Source organism: Engystomops pustulosus, chromosome 5 (genome assembly GCF_040894005.1).
Source record: "Engystomops pustulosus chromosome 5, aEngPut4.maternal, whole genome shotgun sequence".
Classification (NCBI taxonomy): Eukaryota; Metazoa; Chordata; class Amphibia; order Anura; family Leptodactylidae; genus Engystomops; species Engystomops pustulosus.
The window spans coordinates 167,144,251-167,169,859 of record NC_092415.1 but is presented as its reverse complement, the minus strand read 5'-3'; the positions used below and the strand labels follow the sequence as shown (position 1 = coordinate 167,169,859).

The 25,609-nt window shown below is 44.7% G+C and overlaps 1 protein-coding gene across 1 annotated transcript in view; it reads right to left on the bottom strand.

Moving 5' to 3' along the window:
- The window catches only part of JAZF1 (JAZF zinc finger 1), a 190,481-nt gene extending 165,719 nt beyond the window's left edge, over positions 1-24,762 (bottom strand). Inside the window, exon 1 of the mRNA XM_072153721.1 lies at positions 24,469-24,762. Coding sequence (XP_072009822.1) covers positions 24,469-24,586 — 118 coding nt within the window. The 5' untranslated portion in view covers positions 24,587-24,762. The remainder of the gene's footprint in view (positions 1-24,468) is intronic.
- Positions 24,763-25,609: the final 847 nt, after the last annotated feature.

Genomic DNA, 25,609 nt, shown 5'->3' with positions numbered 1-25,609 from the left:
AAAACCTATATTTTTTTACTCGAGTATAAGCCGAGTTTGGGTTTTCAGCACATTTTTTTGTGATGCAAAACTAGGCTTACACTCGAGTATATAGGGTAGATTAAAACACATTTGTTTTTCTTGTGAAATTCTCAGTAAGTTTTCAGTGTTACGTGACCCTCTTCCCATTGGAAAAAAAAAGTTGGATCCAAAAAGGCGACTTCACAATGGCCCCCATTATCAACACCCTTCTTGAAAAGTTTCCCCCCTCCCATATATGAATGTGCCACAAACAGGAAGTTGATATCACCGACCATTCCCATTTTATTTAGGTGTCGGTATATAAATGGCCGACACAGTGATTTCAGAAGACAGAGGACATGTTGTATGTGAATAGGGTTTTATAAGACCTGCTTTATGGTCAATAAACATTTATTGAAAGAATACAGAATACAATATACAACTCTTTACACAAGCATATTAAGACATCGTAACAAGACATTTTGTCACATGAAATATGCAATAGAATGATGAAGTGACTTGAATCTCTGAGCTATGTGCCCGTTAGGGTGAAAGATTGCATTATTTGAGATGAGTGTCAGTTCAAGCAAATCAAAGTCAGAGTGACAATACAATAGGCCTGAGTAATATTACACCAGACAAAGACAAAGACATCTACATCCATACACACATACATACAACAAATAGTGCCAAGAAAAGAAAGAAAAATTTTATAAGTTACATCGAGGACATAATGGATGCCGAGAAGAGGTAATGTCTAAAAGAAGGGCATATATACACGAATTTATGGAAATTAAGAGAATTAAGAAACCATTCCAGATGATACCCAAGTAGATAAAGCAGGAGAATGCTTAAAAGACATCCAAACAGACCATGTAGAGTAGAACACCGTTACCCTGTCCTCATCTACAGCCTTGAGCTCTTCCATCCTTTTGATGTGAGTCATAGCCGCCACCCAATCAGATCTTGTAGGAGATGTGGTCGACCTCCAACGCCTGGGGATAATCTGGCGCGGCCGCAACTAAGAAGTGTCTTAGTAGGCCCTTTTTAATTTTTGAAATAGGACCAGGGAGTGCCGAAAGTAAGGCCTGCTCTGGAGCAAAAGTCAGGTGAGATTTTGTTAAGGCATTATACAAGCGATTGATATCGCTCCATAGAGATGTAATTAAAGGGCAGCTCCACCATATGTGTAACATTGTGCCTGTTTGATTTTCACACCTCCAGCAAAGATCTGAGACCTGAGGATAAATTTGTTTCAATCTGACCGGTGTGCGGTACCAGCCTGAGAGTATTTTAAAGTTAAGCTCTTGTAGTCTGCACGACGAGGACAGAGCATGCGTTAATGTGTACACTGTATCCCACTGCTCCTCAGGTAGTTCCCTACCAATGGCTGTTTCCCATGCCCTGGCATAATACGGTTTTGCGTCTCCAGTCTCCCGTGCCAAAAAGACACCATATAACAGTGAGATGGTGTGTGTAAGAGGAGTCTTAGTGAGACAGAGTTCCTCAAATGTTGTGAGAATGGATGTCAATGCAGAAGTTGGTGCAAGTGTGGAGACAAAGTCTTTCAGTTGGAAGTATTGAAGCCAGCGACCTGAGTGGTTTCCTGCCCCTATGTCAACCAATGGGCGGATACCGTCTTCAGACACCACATCCCTGATTCTAGGTAAAGTATCCTGGTCCAACCCCAGAAATGAGCTGGCTTGGAGCCCTGGTTCAAATTGAGGGTTTCCCAGGAGAGGAGTCATGGGACCAGGGACTGAGATTATTCGTTGTGAGAGTGCAAACTTCCTCCATATTGGTAACAACCTTTTTAAAATGAAAGAGAGTGGGAGAGCTTGGAGTGTGACCGTTTGGGGGAGCCATAGAAAGCCCAACGCATGAGGAGAGGAGAGTTCCAGTTCAGATCTAACCCAAATTTTGTTCTTTTTATGATGAAAAAGGTCTAGTATACATGCACCTACTGCAGCTCTGTCCGGCATTCCCGCCCCCCCCAGCTGCCTCTAAAGCTAGTAGGATCTTGTCGTGTATCAAAAGTGGTATGGACTCTCGTGATAGGGATGTAATATTACCCCTGTACAAGGCACTGGTTCGGCCTCACCTGGAATATGCTGTCCAGTTCTGGGCACCGGTCCATAAAAAGGATGCCCTGGAGCTGGAGAGGGTTCAACGTAGAGCCACAAAAATGATAAGGGGTATGGAGGGCCTTAGTTATGAGGAAAGATTAAAACAACTAGATTTATTTAGTCTGGAAAAGAGACGACTACGAGGGGACATGATTAATTTATTTAAATATATGAATGGTCCATACAAAAAATATGGTGGTAAGTTGTTTCAGATTAGATCAAATCAAAAGACGAGGGGGCACTGTCTCCGTCTGGAGAAAACAAGGTTTAATCACCGGAGGCGACAGGGCTTTTTTACTATGAGAACTGTCACTCTGTGGAATAGCCTGCCTCAGGCGCTGGTCACAGCAGGGACAGCAGAGAGCTTGTAGAAGGGTCTAGATGCCTTTTTACACCTAAATAACATTGATGGTTATGTTATATAGAATTGTTTCCCCTAAATCCCTTCCTCATCCAATCCCTTCCCTTCCTTGGTTGAACTTGATGGACAAGTGTCTTTTTTCAACCGTATAAACTATGAAACTATGAAACTATGAATGTTTAGGTCTCATTAAGAGGCTCCTTCGAATGCGGGGCGTCGAGTCTCGCCATATGAATTATAAGACCTGCTTTATGTTTTTCATTGTATGATAAGTCTTGATAGAAGCTTGTGAGGGTTTCCTGTCGATCTCTATTACTGCCTAGTGACATCGTAGATTGTAGAGGAAATATACTGTAACTATAAGAACCATTACACAGAGACAATATAGTGACAGATAACAGGTAATATCTGGAAATATCGAGGTATTTGTTCATCCTTCACGGACTGGTTGCTATGGGTTGTTATTATTTGCGTTGCTTTCTTACAAATATCACTTAACATACATCAACTTAACATACACAGCGCCTACAAACGTTTGTAGCATATAAATGAAGTAGCCATAGCAACCGACAGATCAAAAAGTGGAAGGCTAATAATAGCTGCAAAGTTACTTCAGTAATTGGTGAAATTAACCCTGTAAATCATGTCTAATTTAACAAGACAGAGCTCAGTAAATCAGTAATCTGTAACGATGACGCCCACAGACTGTAGGCTTATCCACACATCAGTATTGTTTCTCAGTCTGTAGATTGCAAGGATATCCAAGGATATTAAACTGACCCTTTTTGGCGCACATTTATCAGGCCTTGTATGCCTAAAATCTGGCATACAACCCCTAAAATAGGGCCTGCGCTTAGGTATAGGCGCAATTCTGCGCCAGGGCTGACCTGGGGCACAACTGCCACAGTGCTGCCGGATTGGCCCGCTGAAAGGGAGCAAGGGGCGAGGGAACAGCACTATGGGAGAGATTTATCAAGTTTCTGAGGTAAAACTGTTCTAGTTGCCCTTGGAAACCAATCAGAGATCAGCTTTCATTTTATAAAAAGCAAAGCTGAGCTCTGATTGGTCGCCATGGGCAACTAGAACAGTTCTCCTCTAAGAGACTTATGATAAATCTCCCCCTATATGCTTATTCACATTCGTGTTTTCAATAGATCAGTACTTGGATCAAGTATTTGGAGTATGTCCTATTTTTGTGAACCAAAGAGTCCAATAGCTGGGATTTTGCTGGGATTCTGACCTTTTTCCAGAAATATGACTTATCTTCTGCCTAATGATTCTGTACCGCCATCTTGGTTTTCAACTAAGTTTGTCTGACTTAGGGCTCTTGCACACGGGCCATATCCTTGTATTATATTTCTATATAATGCAAGGATTCCCATCTACTGCACTATGTGCAGCCCATGTGGTGGGTTCAACATACGACCCAATTACACAGGCTGCACATGTTCACGTGCAAGAGCTCTTCGAACTGCTTTCTTTTGTCTCTTAGTCTCCTTCTTTACTGTGCAATTATTGAAGGTCGGGACCACTGTTCAATTGTCGCCTGCAATTTAGCACAAGGCTGGCAAGTAGGCAGGGACAGAGGTCATGAGAAACTCCAAGTTCACAATTCCTGTCTGTCTTGGCATAGATGTTTTGCTTTCTATTTAATATTAAAACGCATGCAATATAGATGCCCATAAAAAAACGGAAACAAAACAGTTTGGCTCTTAACGGATGCACAAAGGACACGCATGTGTGAAGAAGCCGTAAAATAAATCTACCGTTCGGAATCTATTTACCCAAATTTGTCTAATCCCTATAAAACTTTTACTATCTTACTAAACCTAGCTTATGTGTTTTAAAACTTTATTTAGTGTATATGCTAATTATCTTCAGAGGATACTCAGGTATGGAGTAGCCTTTGTGAGCTCCAAGGCTAAGGCTGCTCCACACCTTGAGCCGACTCTGCAGAGTCATTACAAAAGTCAATCCTATACTATAAAATGTATTACCCAACATATTGTATATACATGGGATTACCAAAACATAAAGTTCTGTACAATAGAAAACCCACACGTTCAAGCTCTGAGACAAGGCAATGAGATATAGGTAACCACTAAACACCTTTTTTACCCCCAGTACTGGAGTCAGCACAGTGTAGGTACGAGGCTGAGCTGCAACATGATTTATGTTAAGCCGTTGAAAATGCCTGGATTAATGTTTACTTAAGCGGTTATACATGACAGAGAATAATGTCATTCCATTCGGAAAAATGTTCCTGTGTGAAGATTTCTCATAAATGTAGCCATGTTGTCCCTTAGAAACGAGATAGCTTCCTTGGATACGACCACCCCATACTCTGGTAGCGTTGGCCAGACATGCGCTATTGAGTCCTACCTGACCTCCTGGATTCAGCGATCATTACTACAGGACGGCTGTGGGACATGCAGTAACTCCTCAGACATTTAATATTCAGAAACTTTTTGTTTCCTTGTGCAATCAGTCCAGCAGAGGTGGCCATATCCAAGGACACAGTCTTGTTTTTAACGGACCATATTACTACATTTATGAAAAATTGTCTTAACACAGGAACATTTTTTTAATAACATCTAATTGAAGAAATGTTTTTATATGGCAGATTGATGAAACTTAATGTGGATACCAAGAAGAGAACACCCCTTTAAATGTGGACTCTTTGTGCTGCCAAGGGAGTAGGAGGAACAGCAATATGTGCAGAAGGAAGGAAAGATGAAGGTGTCAATTTCAGGAAAACTTACTCACATGCCTTTAAGAAGTTATCCCCTTTTTCCTACACAGGGTCAAGTTATTAAGTGATCCACAGTGTACAAATACTACCGTACTAATATAATGTTGTGGGTACATCCTGATAAGAAAAGGGGGCAGCTCCACTTAAAGAGCACCTGTCACCTGCAACTACTAAAGTAAGCAGCTCCTAGTGCTACAGCATATGCCACAGCATTACACTGCTAGCGTTATCGGAAACCTCTGATAACGCTGACAAACACTCTACAATTGAAAACGATGGACCGCGCTGGAAGCCGTCTGGCGTATTCATGAGGGGGCGGGATTAGGTGCGGTGACTGTCACGTGAAGCTTGACAGTTACCGTTGGCCTATGAAGTTGGTGCACTCTGTCTGAACAGTGCACGGACTGACAGATTCATAAAGAACGTGCGCCACAATTCATAAATCTGGCGCCCCCTGCACACTAAACAGGAAAACTGCAGATATTGCACTGTTTTTGATAAATGCGCCCCACTATGTACAATCTGTTCAGCTTCTCCGGCACGATGACATGCTCACTCCAATAATCACAAGTCCAACATGGTTGTATTGTAGAAGAACTCACTGCATTCTACCTATCGGTCGTGACTTTTTCAGTGGATTGAATTAGAACTGTTCTGCAATCACTCTACAAATCACACAGTGTGATGTCACATGAACTTGATGAAAGAGAATAGTAATTGTCTTCTCATTACTGGCTCATTATTCAATCACGCTTTGCCTCTGCAATCAAGCTCTGCGGTTTTCAGTGACGCCTAAAATTGTTATTAAAAAAAAACACTGCTAGGCACTGTATCCGGGGAGAGGGATCTGCAAACAATTCCATCAACAAGAGGATTGAAGACAACTCTTGACTTTAGCTGGATACAGAATCACCAGCTCTGGACCACCAGCATTTTGGAATGGTATGGGTAAGATTCACACATGCGTGCAACCTTCTAATCAGACTAATTTATAACAATTACCAATGGCCACTGCTTATTGAGACTCCACGTGATTCTGTAGTCAGTCTGTATAACAGGCAGAGCTGCAGTGTAAAGCACAGGGAAAGGCCCAGAGCGCCCTGAGATACAAATGAGACAGGACATTCAGTTCACATTGGATTGTGGAGCTGGCATGATGAGAAGCCAAGCAAACAACCCTGAAGATACCAGGTAGCATTATTACTGCTTATAGGGGTTGGTTACCTAAGTTTTAAAGGGAACCTGTCACCAGATTTTACTCAAACTACTTACCACTCAGGTAGGGTATGGCATGTCCATTCTAGAATTCCCTCTTTAATGTATCTCCTCCATTTACCTATTTAAAAAAATCTCCTCCAAAGTCATATAAAAATAGTGTCACATTTAGAGACTATGTGGGGAGTGTCAATTCAGAAGCCTTATTTTTTAGTTTAGGTTCATGTGTTCCTAAAAACATGGTTATGGAGTCCTAAGAAAGAGAGGAATTTCATCTTTAAGACTGCATCAGGCTTGTGGTTCTGTGAACTACAGAAGCAAGCGGAGACACATTCATTTTAAGAAATAGCTGGAAATGCGATCAGCAGATAAAAACTGGCTGGCTGTATACTACATGGGGCTGGCTGTATACTACAGGGGCTGGCTGTATACTACAGGGGGCTGGCTGTATAAAACATGGGGCTGGGTGGCTGTATACTACATGGGGGCTGGCTGGCTGTATACTACACCCACGGCTTATACTCGAGTCAATAGGTTTTCCCAGTTTTTGGGAAAATTAGGGGTCTTAGCTTATACTCGGGTTGGCTTATTCTCGAGTATATACGGTATATTTATATATATATATATATATATATATATATATGGAGAGAGAAAGAATACAGAGAACCTTGGCTAAGTGCATTTTATGGACCACAGCGGAAGAATTAACCCCCTTAATACTTAATTTGATCCTTGTTTATTTCAATAGTCACACAAATCTGTCCAGAGATTCACTTTAAGAAGTATCTATTACTAAGAAGTAGTTTTGGGTCACAGAAACACTACATCACATTTCCGGTTTTGTGTCAGGAAATTGGGTTGATTCTGAAGTAACCGGAGTGCAGTCAGCTGTCACTTGTTACATGCACTTATATCCCATCTTGCATTTGCTTATATTGTAATGATTTGGCTTGCAGGGTTGAGCTGTTTTTGTATAGATTAATTCTGTTTACCTACTGCACAATGATAACCATATGGGAGATGAAATGTTCTGCGGAGGGGCAGATGGAGTGAACGCCACAAACTTTTCTGTTTATATTTGGGCAGAACTGTGCCTGCAGCAGAGGCTGAATTATTCATATATTTTACATCTGATGTAGCCTGACCTGGTGAAGTGCTAGTGATACACTATGATTCTTCCCGAAGCTTGGATGGTAGCCAAACCAGACCAAGAGCTAACATAATAAACACAATATAAAGCAAAGCAAAAAGAAGACACATCCATCCTGCTGTCATTATAAAAGTGTGGTCACAGGAAAGATACAGATAAAAACTACAGCCACCACTCCCTCTGTAAGGGCCCGCAGATAAATCACCCTTACACCATTTTTTTCCTAAAAGGACATTAAAATACTAAAGCTTTGTTGACAGAGCAGAACAGTTCTAGTTGCCCATGGCAACCAATCAGAGCACAACATTCATTTTCCCCACAGCTGTTTATAAAATTAAAGCTGAGCTCTGATTGGTTTCCATGGGCAACTAGAACAGTTTTACCTCAGAAACTTGATGATAAATCTCAACTTTGGTGCTTAAAACTGATTTTCTGAGTTCCATCCACTTCAGACAGATAAGGAGACTAAATATTCACTATTTCCACACCTAGAGAATATTATCTTTGATTCCGATCTCTGAGGAGATTATCCAGGGACTGTCTGTAAAGAGTTAAGTCACTTTATCAGGTTCCCTTATCTCTCATACAGGACAGAAAGCTGATTTACACAAACGGCTTAAAGGGGTTTTCCCCTGAAACAAGGATATGGCCTAACTTGGTGATTGGTGGCTCTCAGTGATGAGACCACTACAGATCATGAGAAAGGGGGGGCCGATGCCACCAAACACCCCAGACCATGCTGTGGCTGGCAACGCCAACTAGTTACCCTCGTCTCCCCCCAACCCCAAGCCAAACTGTGGCTCATGCTGCCACTCCTCCCCCAGGATGCTGTCTTAAAAGAGCTTTAAAAAAAAAAAAAAATTGTGTGTGTGTGGAGGGGTAATGCTTTAATTTTTTTTAATTGTTTTTGAATTTGTGTGTTTGTAATTTGTATATGTTTTTAGGGACTGTTCTTTTATACAGATCACATATAACAGTGATCATATGGTAACATCCCATAGGATCACAGCTACCAGTGATCTGTATACAGACATTGTTAAGGAGATCGCAATGGTTTCGGACACCACCTTGACTACTGTCCGCCATTTTAAGTATTAGCCAGGGGTCACGCCAGGGGTCAAAGCACTGTCCAGTTAATGTCATGATTCAAACTTCATTTTATGTAACCTGTTTGCTCGCCTGCCAACTAATTCGCTTTGACATTTAATGAGAAGCCAGTCTGTCCTTCATGCTGCATTATATTATGATTCTGGAGACAGTTTATCTCTTTCTTCTGAGGGAAATTAGTATAAACATGTCTGTGAACAAGGTCTATTAGCCTTTTCTGAGAAATGTGCTGGTAAATTCATTATGGCCAATAGCATTGCAGTATTCTATTCACGCCTTTTTGATGACTCTTCTGTCTGTGATAATATGCATTTGAGAGATTAAACAAGGGAGAAGATTTTTACATACACTAAGAGACTGACTTGTGTGGGACAACCATGAAAGAGTTAATTTGAAAGTCACCTGACATGAAGGACGGTTTTGAGTCCTAGATAAAAATCTCTAACATACATGCAGAGGGGATGCATATTGCAGGTAAAGGGTTATTCTCGTCTGGGCATTCACATTCTATTTCATTAATCTGCCATACATAAACATTTCTTCAATTAGATGCTATTAAAAAAATGTTCCTGTGTGAAGATAATTTCTCATATATGTAGTCATATGGTCCCTTAGAAACCAGACTGACTCATTGGTTACGACCACCTCTGCTGGAGGGATTGCACAAAGAAACAAACAGTTTTTGTATATGAAATGTCCAGGAGTTACTGTATATACTACAGCCATCCTCTGGTAATGATTGCTGAACCCAGGGGGTCAGGCAGGACTCAATACTGCATGTCTGGCCACCGCTGCCAAAATGTGAGGTGGTCGTATCCGAGGAAGCTATCTCGTTTCTAAGGGACAACATGGCTACATTTATGAGAAATTATCTTCACACAGGAACATTTTTTTTTTTTAATAACATCCAATTGAAAAAATGTTTACATTTGGCAAATGAATTTAATTAAATGTAAATGCCCAGATGAGAATACCCCACACTCACTGCGCACAGCACACCTACTACACATAGCACACTCACCACACACTCACTATACATAGTACACTCACCGCACACACACATACACACACATTAACCGCACACACACTACACACAACACATTCACTGCACACTCGCTACACATAGCACACTCACCGCACACACACACCACACACTCACTACACATAGCACACTCACCACACACTCACTACACATAGTACACACACCACACATTAACCGCACACTCACTACACACAGCACATTCACCGCGCACACACAGCACATTCACCGCACACTCACTACACACAGCACACTCACCGCACACACACACCCCAACCTCACTACACACAGCACATTCACCGCACCCTCACTACACACAGCACATTCACCGCACACACACACCTCAACCTCACTACACACAGCACATTCACCGCACACACACACCTCAACCTCACTACACACAGCATATTCACCGCACCCTCACTACACACAGCACATTCACCGCACACACACACCCCAACCTCACTACACACAGCACATTCACCGCACCCTCACTACACACAGCACATTCACCGCACACACACACCTCAACCTCACTACACACAGCACATTCACCGCACACACACACCTCAACCTCACTACACACAGCATATTCACCGCACCCTCACTACACACAGCACATTCACCGCACACACACACCTCAACCTCACTACACACAGCACATTCACCGCACCCTCACTACAAACAGCACATTCACCGCACACACACACCTCAACCTCCCTACACACAGCACATTCACCGCACACACACACCTCAACCTCACTACACACAGCATATTCACCGCACCCTCACTACACACAGCACATTCACCGCACACACACACCTCAACCTCACTACACACAGCACATTCACCGCACCCTCACTACAAACAGCACATTCACCGCACACTCACTACACACAGCACATTCACCGCACACACACACCCCAACCTCACTACACACAGCACATTCACCGCACCCTCACTACACACAGCACATTCACCGCACACACACACCTCAACCTCACTACACACAGCACATTCACCGCACACACACACCTCAACCTCACTACACACAGCATATTCACCGCACCCTCACTACACACAGCACATTCACCGCACACACACACCTCAACCTCACTACACACAGCACATTCACCGCACCCTCACTACAAACAGCACATTCACCGCACACACACACCGCAACCTCACTACACACAGCACATTCACCGCACACACACACCCCAACCTCACTACACACAGCATATTCACCGCACCCTCACTACACACAGCACATTCACCGCACACACACACCGCAACCTCACTACACACAGCACATTCACCGCACACACACACCCCAACCTCACTACACACAGCACATTCACCGCACCCTCACTACACACAGCACATTCACCGCACACACACACCTCAACCTCACTACACACAGCACATTCACCGCACACACACACCTCAACCTCACTACACACAGCATATTCACCGCACCCGCACTACACACAGCACATTCACCGCACACACACACCTCAACCTCACTACACACAGCACATTCACCGCACACACACACCCCAACCTCACTACACACAGCACATTCACCGCACCCTCACTACACACAGCACATTCACCGCACACACACACCTCAACCTCACTACACACAGCACATTCACCGCACACACACACCTCAACCTCACTACACACAGCATATTCACCGCACCCGCACTACACACAGCACATTCACCGCACACACACACCTCAACCTCACTACACACAGCACATTCACCGCACCCTCACTACAAACAGCACATTCACTGCATAATCTCTACACACAGTAAATACTCCATACTCAGTAATCTTCATCAGCTCCATAGAGATAAACAGGGCAGTTCGGCCGTGCGCGACCAGCTGCTCCGCTCATCTAGGGGAGTGACATAGGACCCCCTGTTCTCGAGATCTGTGGGGTCCATCACAGAGACCCCCCAATGATTAGCATGTTAGGCCCTATTCTAACTTTTTTGGGAAAAACCTTTTAAAGAAGGAAGAAAGGCAAGGTACATAGGACATTGGATCCTGTGTGACATCCTTTGAATATATGTCTGTGATCCTTACAACTGCATCAAAAGAATATAAGCCACTTTACTCAGAGGTCAGTCTACAACATGTGATGTATATAGAGGTTGACATTGAGGCCAGTGACTGGCTGTTGACATGCCCTTTACCATTAGAGAGGAGTGGGAGCGTAAGGGTGCAGTCACACGTCGTGTCTAACAAATGCGTTTCAAAATTAATGAATTTGCCTTTTTGAACAGCTGTTAACCCCTTACCGACATGTAGTACGTCACATGTCGGGTCCCGGTACATGGAGAGGGCTCGCGGGCCAAGCCCTCTCCATAGCCGGGAGCAGCAAAGGCTCACCGGTAACAAAGGTGTCGGCGCCGCCATCTTTCCGTGGATCGTCGCTCCCCGTGACGTCATTGGGGAGCGGCAATCCGTTGCCATACTTCAGGTTAACCCATTCATTACAATGTGCTGTCCGCACATTGTAATGTATGAGTAGTAAAATCCCCATATACTGCCATACAGTAGTATGGCAGTATATGATAGGATCGTACAGACACCCTAGGGTTTACGTACCCTAGGAAGTGTGAAAAATAGTAAAAATAAAAATAAAAAAAAAGCTAAAATAAAAAAACCAAAAAATTCAAATCACCCCCCTTTCCCTAGAATTGATATAAATATAAATAAACAGTAAAAATCATAAACACCTTAGGTATCGCGGCGTCCAAAAATGCCCGATCTATAAAAATATGATAACGGTTTTTCACTGCGTTTACCCCGTAACGGAAAATCGTGCCCAAAGTCGAAAATGGCACTTTTTTGCCATTTAAAAAAAAATTAAAAATTCTATAAAAAGTGATCAAAAGGTCGTACAGTCCTAAAAATGATAACATTGTAAACGTCATCAAAATTTGCAAAAAACGACACCACCCACAGCTCCATACACCAAAGTATGAAAAAGTTATTAGCGCCAGAAGATGGCAAAATCCCCCCCAAAAATTTTGTACAGGAGGTTTTAATTTTTTTAAATGTATGAAAACATTATAAAACCTATACAAATTTGGTATTCCCGTAATCGTACCAACCCAAAGAATAAAGTAGACACATCATTTGTGGTGCACAGTGAAATCCGTAAAATCCAAGCCCACAAGAATACGGCACAACTGCGTTTTTTTACCAATTTCACTACATTTGGAATTTTTTTCCCGCTTCCCGGTACACGGCATGGAATATTAGATATCACCATTTGAAGTGTAATTTGTTATGCAGAAAATAAGCCATCACACAGCTCTGTACATGGAAAAATAAAAAAGTTACAGATTTTTGAATGTGGGGAGTGAAAAATGAAAACGCAAAATCGAAAAAGGGCCGCGGCGGGAAGGGGTTAATACTAGAGTTTACATAACACTAATGGGTTAACATTGGGTTAACAAATGCATGTGTTATCATAATGTACACACATCCGTTAACATTGTGTTAATTGTTCTGTTATGTAAACACAAATGTTAACATGTTTAATTAGTCAAATCTCTCTCCAGCTGATGCAATGCTTTAGACGCAACGTTTGATTGCACCCTAATGGAAATCTTCCATCAAAATCCATAATGATAAATTAAGGACACTTAGCCATAGATCTAGGCACAATGGGGGACAATGGTGCACGAGCACCAGCGTATGATAGCCCCGCCGCTGCAAATTCGCAGCCCGATACATGAAGAGGCTTCTGCCTCTTGATGTATCGGGCTGCCAGCTGCGCAGCGCTTATCCTATGCCAGGCAGGGCCTGGCGTAGAAAAAACCGCAACCGGCAACTTTTCACGTATGAAAAGTCGCCGGCAGCAGCGAGTGCGCAGGCGCGGGGACAGTAACGCCCCGCGCCGGCCCACTCCCGTCCGGCCGCGCCCCCCGCTCGGACGGCCGCGCCCCCCATTCACGCCCCTTCACGCCCCACTGGCGTGAAGGTGGCGGATTGGGGAAAATAATCGCAAAAGCTAGCAATAAGCTAGCATTTGCGATTATTTCAGGGCCTCTGCGCCACCGGCGGTGCGCAGAGGTCCTGATAAATATGCCCCAATGACTGGGATAATCTCCTTATATCCTCATTCTAATATCAACTTTTAAAATTATGCTATTGTTCCAGAAGTGCTCTTGGGGGACATTACCAGAGCCCATCCATGTTGTAGCTGTTACACTGTGCAGGGACACTTCCCTCTCCCACTGTGTGCAAAAACTCCCTGGTGCCATGATATTATAGCAGGCAGAGGGAGGTGGAAGGGGGGAGTGTTGAGGGAGAACCCCACAAAGGCTATTTGATTTTAACATTGATTTTAGAAGGGAGGAGGCCATGGATAGCCACAAAACTACCACAATCACTTGCCCGGATCTATTAGTAAGGCTGCATTCACACGAACATGAGCCTGCCGGGCTACCATACATTCGCCGTGATGGAGAGGGGACGGGTGAAACCTCCACAACAATGCACGGCCCTGTAACATGGGGAAAGATAGGTCATTAACCCATTTCCGGCCTATGGGGGACGTATGTACATCCCCCTCCAGGGTGAATATAGCCTAAGGGTGATGCCACACGTGGCGTTTTGAATGCGTTTTTGGCCCGTTTATAAGCAGTCTGTCTGAAAACGCATTTGTTTTTGACCAGTTTGAACTAAGATAATTGGTCAAACCTGTCAAAAACGGATGCGTTTTCAAAAAACACATGCGTTTTTTGATGGACTGCTTAAAAACAGGCAAAAAACTCGTTCAAAACGCCTCACCCTAAATGTGGCATCACCCTAAATGTGTTTTACTCATTTTAACACAATGCTGTATTACAGATGATTTCCATTTTAATTGGACCCCTTTATAGCCATTAAACATCTGCCAAATGTGTATTCCAGCTTCTCGGCTTCCTATTGGCAAACTCCACAAGTATGAGTAAGGTGGCTGACCAGTACTCTAAATAGCAAAACGATGAAAGACATAAATCTAAAAGACAAAATGAAAATGTCTGCCATTTCCCAATATTTATTTTTAATGGCATGACTTAATACAGATTTGGAACTTAAGCCTAATATTTTACCAAAGTGATTGGCAGCTACATGAAATGAAAACTGTTGGCTCCCCTAATCATGTCACTATGAAAAGTGAAATTCTAGTTGCGGAAATATATCCATAAAATATGTATATATAGCTTTCAACAGAAAAAAAAACAACATTTTTTTTACATAAATATTATTCCAAGACTGGAATTGACTTAATGAATTCCAAATTAAAGTTAAACTTCAAAAGATGAAAGTGAACAGAAAGTCACCAAAAGCAACTTGTAACTTTTCATTGGGAGGGACAGAGATTCCAAAATGTTGGCTGGATTCACTTCTTCACTGAAGTTATCTCCTATCCACAGGATAAGGGATGATAAGGTGATCGAGGAGGGTCAGGGCGCATTCACAGGATGCGTTGCGTTGTGCGTTGCGTTTTTGCCGCATTCCACTGGCTTCAGCCTTGATCACATGGTAAGGTTACATTGCATTTTAACAGATGCAGTGGAAACGCAATGTAACCTTAGCATGTAATATAGGCCAGTGGAATGCATCATCGCATTGTGTGAATGCGCCCTTAGACTACTGAGACCCTCACCGATCACGAGAATCAGACCCCCAGTCCTGTTCTCCCTAATTGACATAGCGGTTGAGCATAGGTCCTGTCGCTCCACTTAACAGTATGGGAGAGCCAAAAAATGTGAAGCAAAGTGCTAGGCTAACTCTGGGGGCGCGGTCACATAGTTACAAAACGCATGCGTTAACCCTTTGTTAAAGCACGGTTAATAGGATGTTAAAACATGCATTTGTTAACACTTTATAAACACGTTTGTTAACATTTCATTTACACTTGCGTTTTGTAAACGCAATGTTAACAACAATGTAATAAAGCAAATCTCCTCTTCAGCTGTTTGAAAATGCATATGTTAAAAGCAAACAAAACACAGCGTGTGACCGTAGCTTCATTCTCCAGGTTAGGCCAGCGGCACTTGTAGCGTTTTGAACCCCGGTTTTGGGCAGTTTTTAAGCAGTCCGTAAAAAACCGCATGTGTTAAAAAACGCCTACAGAATAGGATATTTGAAGGGATATTCCCATTTCGGCAATCTATGCTTTTGTTTGTATGAAAAAAGTTATACAACTGCTTGCAGTCATTCTTTAAAAAGCTTCTTTGTTTACCTCCAGTGGATAGAAACCTGTCCGTGGTCACACAGATGCACAACTTGTTAGTATCACATAGCTCTGATTACTCTCTGTGATATAACAAGCCGTGCACCTTTGTGACATCACATGATCAGGGATATAACGAGCAGTGCACCTGTGTGACATCACATGATCAGGGATATAATGAGCAGTGCACCTGTGTGACATCACATGATCAGGGATATAGCGAGCAGTGCACCTGTGTGACATCACATGATCATGGATATAACGAGCAGTGCACCTGTGTGACATCACATGATCAGGGATATATAACGAGCAGTGCACCTGTGTGACCATGGTCACATTTCTGTCCACTTTCTATAGAATGACTGCAAGAAGAGATCTAGAAAACTGTAAGGAATTGGTACAGAAAGTATATTGAAAAAGTGTATAACTTTTCATTACACAAATAATATAATTTTTTGCTGAAACGAGAACCCTCGCCTTAAACATGAATAAATGTTGCCGGTTAAAAGTTAAGCCCAAACCTGCGTTTGGACACCTGTATTTATCTTTAGTCATTAAAACGGTAATAAACTGAACTGTTAAAATATTCATTGATTCCAATTGGCTTTTAATGGCTTCCAATACAGTTTGTTTTTTGAGTGGAGAATTGGATGGAAACTGTAGCATTTTTCAGTCTCAGATAATGAAAACCTAAGGGGTACAAGAACACACTAACAAAAGCCATTAGAATTCCATAGACATCAATGAGCATTTCAACAGATCCGTTAGACTTCCACTACTGTATTACTGTATTATCGTTTTAGTGACGGAGGATAATAGACCACATTTATTAAAGTATCTGCACCAGTTTTGTGTTGTGGGTGCGCTGTGTTCGTCGAGAAAGAAAAAATGTGCACCTAAAGGGGCGTGTTAGCGCTCAGTCGCAACCTGCACCACATTTCTAACTGATATGAAACACAACTCTGCAGCACGTACAAAGTGCACCAAATGAAATGGTGCACCCTTCCCGAGCAGTGCAGGGGGTGCCAGATTTATGAAGACTGTGCGCCAGTTTTGATTAATCTGGCGCACTCAGCACACTACACAGGCAAACTGCACATAGTACAGACTGCACTCATTTTGATAAATGTGGGCCTTTATGTAAAATGCAGGTATAAACTGGGCCTGGGCCTGTTACTCAACCCCCCGCTGTGCCTTTGTTGAAAAGTGCAACACAATCCAACTTAAATCTGCCTCCTCCCACCAGTAAAATCATAGCCTAAACTTTTTTCTGCCTTTTATTATGTTGGCCCCACCCACTGGCTTTTGGCTCCACCTATCAGCACTTGGCCCTGCCCATCACAGGATGCCTGAAATGGTAAGATGATCTGCAATTTCCCGCTCACTGCTATATTCACCATGCAAGTCAGAGGGGCATTATTCTGGACAGAGAGAGTACTTTCTGTCTGCTCAGGCTGAGATTTGAAGAGACACAGAGCTGTGAGTCAAAAGAAGAGGTGTGGTTCTCTGGCCATCTGGGAGATAACTTGACTCTTCTCTTCAGAAGTTGACTCATTTCTATTCATTTGCATATTAAGGAACAATGCTTCTGTGGCAGATAATTTTAGGTGATATGGGAGGACTTCTAACCCCTTTCTAGCTGGTATTACTGGTGTGTTCTGGTGACAGGTCTTCTTTACGATGATATGACGGAAAGGTGAGTTTCTGTGTTAGTTCTGCTTTTAGTATAACAAGACTAGTAAGAGAGCTTTTAGTCAACTACATTTAAAAGAGGTTGGCAGAACTTAATATTCCAAAGACCCCGGAGCCCATATCCTTCTTCTGTTTCATCCCTCTGCTCTCCTGAGTAAGTAGAGTTGAATGTCACCTGTTTGCTCCCGATCCAGTACAGATAGACAACTGTGCACACATAAGATATCTAGTTCTAGAGCTTCTGGACAGATTGGAGACAATAGATGGGATGGGGGAACCAACAAAAGTTGCTACTGTGAATGCCATGGTCATGGGTGTTGGAGCTGGAGCTTCCTGAGAGACAACCGGGCCACTATGAATGACATCACAAGCAAGTCCTACTATTTTTGTCAGAGTAGGCGTAGTTTTATATCAGCGCCAGGACAAGGAAGGTGCAGAATGCCTGCAGCTTAGAACAGAAAGCAACCACCAAGCATTTATCTTTGCAGATATTGTTTGGGAAGTGGTCAACCCCTTAAACCACACCAAGCTGTACTCCGAGGTTGAATTTCCACACTTTGTATTTTGCCAGTAAAATAAATGATTTCATTGTAAGGTCAGCCATATCACAGAAATTATTTTACAATACTCAAACCATTTGAGAGATAACATCCACATCATGTGAACGTGGCTCTGACAACGTATGACTGCTTCTGTGTGAGAACTCTCTAAACACTTCTCTAAGATGTGACGTGGGTCATCCCTTTGATCGATACTGACAAATCATATAAACTCTGATGTAAACCTTTGTAGCAAGGCTGTGAATTGGAAAGCTTGTTTCTTTCTCATCGTCAGAGTATGTATTATATTTTTATTTCATATCAGACATATACCAATTATTCACGTCTTGGACACGGATATAGAGCTACATAAAGCTGTCCTTTTTCAGCTGCCCTGTTTACATTTCGATGCATTCCTCAATTGAGCAGGCATATCATTAAAATAACACCAAACACAGTCCCTTTTATGGCTTACTGCCATCTCATGTTCTATACCACATAAACACACTCTTCAGAAGCCCGACCCTGCCTGGGGCCTATCATGCAGCACATACAATGATAGTCCTCGGTGAGGGCATCACATAATGGAACATGATTTGACCTGAATCTAGATCTCCATCAAAGAGATGAATATGACATATGATGACAAGAGTGATGTAGGCACCTGGCGTTATAAGCTGGCCTCATCAGTGATGTGCCCATTGTGTAGAGGTTACCGCTGAGGCCTGTGATTGGCTACAGTGGTGACCTGCAGAACAGGAGTGTCATCTAGGAGCTTAACCCTAAAGGAGTTTCCACTTTCTTTTATGCAGACTAAACTGGGTGGCCAGTATTGGAACAGAGGAGTCAGGTGAGATTTTTCTTTTCAGTTAACAAAATGTTGCATTAATGAAGACAATTCTTGAAGCTCCAGGAAGCCAAAGTATAATATATATAGGGCATTTATTTTTTACTAGAGTCTTATACTGTAAATACTCTACTGGTTGTGCTACACCAGAGCCCAAAAGGAAGATCAGAGGAAAGCGGGTGGAGTCAGGGGACCCTTTTTATCCATTGAGTGGCCTCCTTGGACCAATGAGGTCACTCGTTGGATGAAGGAGGTCTACAGACCCAGCGGAGCTTCCAGCTCTGGACTGGACTGACACGGAAATGTGCTCTATTTTTTTTTTTCATTACTGACCTACCCCCCCCTCGGGGGATTTCTATATTTATGGAAGTCCCATTAAAGGGGTTATCCAGGTGTAAAAATTTACTTAGGGCCCGCCTGGGGTGGTCTATTTAAAAATAATAAACGTGTACTTACCTCGTCCGGCGCTGCTGATGTCCTGCACCGTGGTCCGTCTCATCTGTGCGTTGGTTTGCTTACAGGGGCGCACAGTGAGCTTCCTGATGGCCGGAAGTTCCCATCCGACACCATCTTCCAGTGCTTATAACGTTGAGAGATGGGAGGAGCGGGACATTGGCGGCGTCGGAGGAGGTAAGTACACGTTTATTATTTTTAAATAGCCCGCTCCAGCCAGGCCATAAGAAATTTTTTATAACCGGATAACCCCTTTAACAACTTTGTCTATTACTTTTATGGCCAGGAGTTTCTTTGCTATCCTCCTCAGGTTAGCCAATCTCTGGATGTGCTGATTATCTCTGTAAAAGTTCTTTGTTTACAGAACTTTCTCTCTCTGCACCTAAAGCTGTGTCATAGAATCCTTTGAACCCCTCCTACCTTCTGCTCTGGAAACTCTCATATACACAGCAGAGAAGCTATATTAGCCTGTAGCGGCCAAACAGCACAGGCTAATCACTTCATATAATTATTTCACTGCTGGATCCTACTACCTATTCCATGCTCCATGCTTATCCATATGATGAAAGATGCTAGGATAGTTACTTTATAGATTCTGTATAAAAAAATCACCAAAAATAAATAGTGCAGCTTTCAAGCGAACATGCTGTGAAATTTCCATGTAGTAGTTTCTGCAGTATGTTTTTTATGTGTGGAATTGTCATAACATAACGTGAAGAGAAGGAGATCAAATATAGCTGTAAAGGAAAACCAGTACAGGCCCCAATAGGAATTCAATCTGAAAGTCACATCCCCATATTCCCATATCTTTTTTCAAAAATCAGTATTTATAGTCATTTAGAACAACTTTGCCTATGGCATTCATCATCTATTGAGCAGTTTGCAATCCATCTCAGTGAAGGCCATCAAAGCTGAGGTTTGTTACCTGTGCAGTGTTTCTCTGAGACCATCTTTGTGTAGATCTGTGGATGTAAGTAACAAAGTTGGCAGGGGGTCTCCCCTGTTCCCAAACAATCCCTCCATCTGGAATTGTTTCAATGCTGGTTTCTACTACTTATTCCATGCTGTCTGCTCCTCCATCTGATGCCAGGCTAATGACTATATCCTATTGGCCTCATTTATTGATACTGTATCAGAGCCAAACTGCTCTAGTTGCTCATAGAAACCAATCAGAGCTCAACTTTTATAAACAGCTGTGGAAAATTAAACCTGAGCTTTAATTGGTTACCATGAACAATTAGAATAGTGTTGCTTTCAGACACTGTTGATAAATCTCTCCCTGTATGTACAGACTATACGGAGCTCTGTGGACATTTCATATTGAGTATTGGTAAGACAAACACAAATATACAAGCACCTGTACACATCCAGACACACATACTTCCTACAAGCACAAGTTCCTACATAGAGGCATTCATGCAAGCAGACGTACACATATACAATTCCTTAGAAATAAATACAAGCACATATACATGGGCCACATGCTTACAGGTGGTCCCCTACTTAAAGAGAACCCGTCATGCAAAATAACCCCTCCCCAATCTAAATATATTTTCATAAACTGCCATTAGAGAGCATTGCCTCTATCCCTTCATTGTCCCTCTACATGCCTGTAAACCTAAGCAATGAGGTCCTAAAGTTGTATGCAAATGACCTGTGAAATGTCCAATGAGTCATTAGCATATTCAAGCTGTCCAGCTAATTCATGAGTGGGAGGCACAGCCACACCCCCAGTGCTTGACTGACAGCCTGTATAATGATGTGATGGCTGCTCCATGTGCTTGCTGGTGGCCACACCCCCTGCAGCCTGTGTGTGCATGTGAAAGATACAACAGCTCCAGGCAGCCATGTTATAGCACAACATGTCAGGTACTTGTGTAGCAGATGTCTGTGTCTCACACCTGTATATTAGGAGGATGCAGCATGTCAGCAGACCACCATGTGACCAGCCTCATTTACGTAATAAAGAAAAGATGATTTTATAATGAATAATGTATGAAATAACTAGATAAAGGCTGGGATGGGATCTTTGTGAGCTGCTCCAACAGGTAGTAGTGACAGAAATAGTGGCAGAGACCTGATGACAGGTGTCCTTTAAGGACACCCAACTTACAGACCCCTAGTTAAAAACAGACCTCTCTGCCCCCTGTGACCTCTGGTGAAGCTCTCTGGATACGTTACTATAGTCCCAGATTGCAATCATCAGCTGTAAGGTGTCAATGAAGCATTATTGATAATTCTTGGTCCCATTAAAGCAAAAAATTTTGAAACTACAATTGTCACTGGGGCAAAAATAAAATTGTCTGTAACTACAATTATAAAATATACAGTTTCAACTTACATACAAATTCAACTTACAAACAAACCTATGGACCCTATCTTGTACTTGTACCCAGGGACTGCCTGTATTTATATTCACACACATTATACAGAAGCAGATATCGCTTGTCAACTAAGGCACTTACTATATTATACAGATACTGGGTCAGACTTTTTCCTCTGTGAATGGACAGGACTCAAGAGCAGAGACCATGAAACTCTACAAATTTTACAACAGGGTTTACCACGGGCTTGTGCAGTTATAGAAGTGTTATACCGCAGCCCCCCATCAGCTAGCATTCTACTTGTAATGTACAGGAAGAAAATACTGGGGTCCCCTTGCTATAGAGCCCTAGACAATCTTTTCTACTATGCCCAAACTCAATGCTTACCCTCCATGTCAATGCTACTAAACAGCAAGTAAGTGTGGTGTGAATCTGCAGTCTTGCAGCCTCAGATTTTCTTCCATTTGTCCAATACTTTTTTCAAACTTACATAAAGCAGGTTGACCAGAATCAGGACAAATCAGACTACATATTTTTGTTTGTTGTCTGTTACCATGGAGACTCAGTGCACACCATGCACTGACATATCTTGAATACACACACAACCCCTTTACATATCAGGAGGCTCTGGCCTACGGCGGTCGGCATGTGCCGCCTTACAACTCTACGCCATTGCGCTATAACCTGCTAACGTTTGCAGGTTACAGCTACTACGCGGGCAGGAACACCTTGCATGTTGGCTAACTCTGCCACCAGCCGTGCCCCCTTCATGAACCTTCATGTCCCTTGGCGTGGAGGTGGCGTAAAGGAGGAAATAATGGCAATTATTGGTGTTAGCACCCTTGCTGAAGGCGGTAACCTCTCCAGTGCCGCAGGGGAGCGATCGTGTGCAATGTGATGGACAAACCGTGTTCCCATGATGGTCCCTGCGTTATACAGAGGTGTAATTGATGGTCCCTCCTTTCCTCTGGAACCACTAAGTGCAAGCGCTGCATACAGACCCTATCACTGCCTGTCATCTATATATCAGTGGCTCAATGAGCAGCTAAAGATGTCCTCCACGATTTGAAATTAAAGGAAAACTACCACCAGGATTGTAAACCAAGCACACTGACATACTGGTGTGTGCCCTCAGGATCTAATCTTCTTTAAAGAGGATCTGTCATCTATATAAAAGGTACTAGGAGCTGCTTACTAAAGTAATCAGCTCCTAGTGCTACAACAGATGTAGCAGCGTTACACTGCTAGCACTATCAGAACCCTCCAATAACGCTAGCAGACACTACCGCGCTGTACAATAGAAACGGCGGACCGCACTGTGTGCATTTGGGCGTATTCATGAGGGGATGGTCCCCGGGCCGCCCCTCCCACTCCATAGGCCGGTGGTGACTGGCGAGCTTCCTCCTAGTTGCACCCCCTCATGAATACAGTGCAGCCTGCATTTTTATGGGTGACAGGTCCTCTTTAAGCTTCCTATGCCGTTTTTAAAAATTATCTGAATGAGCCTGAGGGGCTTCAAGCTTCATTGACATCTATGCAGCCTGGAGCCCCTCAGGCTAATCAGCATCATTTTAAAAGCCTTTTTAAAAAAACAGGACATAAGAAGAGCATATCCTGTCAGAGGGGGCTCACACCAGTATGTCAGTGTGCTTGGTTTACAATTCTTCATCCTGATGGTAAATGTCCTATAAGTGACAGGCTATAAGTCAAAGGCTTTGATCGTTGATCAAATATATACAATGTCACTTCCATACGTTATATGAGAGCACCGAGGCCTGTGATTGGCTGCAGTCATATATATGCATATATGCCATCCCTGTCGGGTATTATAGACTGTACAGGACCAGCACAACGACAGCACTGGACCTACAAGAACTTATCAGATGAACAACCACAACAACAGCCTAAATGATCCATCATTTCCCAGGAATAGGGCATCTGACCTACTGAAATACACATGCATGCTCAGCCAGGCCAGGGGGCATCAGGAAGCCACATTACCGGATAGAGGGGGTACAAGTGCCCACTACTGTTGTCTGCAGGGCACTTTAATAACATGGCACTGTAAGGGGTGCACCTCCTGACACTATGGGCACAGCACTGGGCAGTGAGTGCAGGGGCTCAGCATGGAGGGCACACAAGCTGCTGCCCCATGCCCAGCACTGCCTGGTAACGGGCACGGGTGCTCCCAGAGCCCCGGACACACACCCCCTGCTACTCCTCCTCCTCAGGCCTAGCCCAGCACGACACAGGCTGCAGCAGCAGCGCACATAATACACATCTGCCAGGAGAGGGGGCACCGGCCGCTGTGCACACATGACAGGAGGTGACAGCGCTGTGCCCGGCACCACACCTAGCAACACAGCTGGCAGGACGCGGGGGAGACCCAGGGCTGCCCCCCAGGGCACGGAGCCCGGGGGTGGCTGCAGCAGCGCCGACCCCTCACCCATGGGGCGGACACCTAGGGAGGGGGTGGGTAGGTGAGTGCAGGGTGCCACTAGTCAGCGTGCCCTGCACAGTGATGCCAGCCCAGCCCTGGCACCCTGCACATGCACCACCTGCACAGCTCACCCAGGGGCACCCAGGAGCAGAGGGCTGCAGCGGGCACTCACCGATATGGTTGTCCTCGATGTGCTCGATCAGCTCGGCCAAGGTGGTAAAGTGGAGCCCACAACCCCCGAAGCGGCAGGCATTGGAGAAGAAGGAGGCAGCAGCGATGCCTGTCATCATGGTGTGGTCATTGAGGTCCCGCTAGGGAGCCGGACAGAGATGGAGGGAGAGGAGGATGGCAGCCGGTGCTGGAGGAGGGAGACACAGGGGGAGGAGGCAGCGGAGGAGGCGGCTGTATGCAGGGAGGAGGGGGCGCCGCAGCTGGGCAAGAGGACGGACCAGCAGCCGCCACAGCTGGACTGACAGCGGACAGACTGCCGGGTGACAGCTCCGGCCCCGCACCTGACAGCAGCCGCTGCCCCCCCCCCTCCCGACCACAGCGACCTGCCCCCGACCACAGCCACCTGCCCCCCGACCACAACCACCTGAACCCCCACCACAGCGACCTGCCCCCGACCACAACCACCTGAACACCCACCACAGCGACCGGTCACAGCCACCTGCCCCCCCCCGACCACAGTCACCTGCCCCCCACCACAACCACCTGAACCCCCACCACAGCGACCGGTCACAGCCACCTGCCCCCCCCCGACCACAGTCACCTGCCCCCCCCACCACAACCACCTGAACCCCCACCACAGCGACCTGCCCCCCCACCACAGCCACCTGAATCCCGACCACAGCCACCTGCCCCTCGACCACAGTGACCTGCCCCCCGACCACAGCCACCTGCCCTTCCCCCCCGACCACAGCCACCTGCCCCCGACCACAGCCACCTGCCCCCCGACCACAGCCACCTGCCCCCCGACCACAGCCACCTGCCCCGCCGACCACAGCCACCTGCCCCCAGACCATAGCCACCTGCCCCCGACCACAGCCACCTGCCCCCACGAACACAGCCACCTGCCCCCTGACCACAGCCACCTGCCCCCCGACCACAGCCACCTGCCCCAACACCACAGCGACCTGCCCCCCCGACCACAGCCACCTGCCCCGCCGACCACAGCCACCTGCCCCTCGACCACAGCGACCTGCCCCACGACCACAGCGACCTGCCCCCCGACCACAGCCACCTGCCCCCCGACCACAGCCACCTGCTCCCCAACCACAGCCACCTGCCCCTCGACCACAGCGACCTGACCC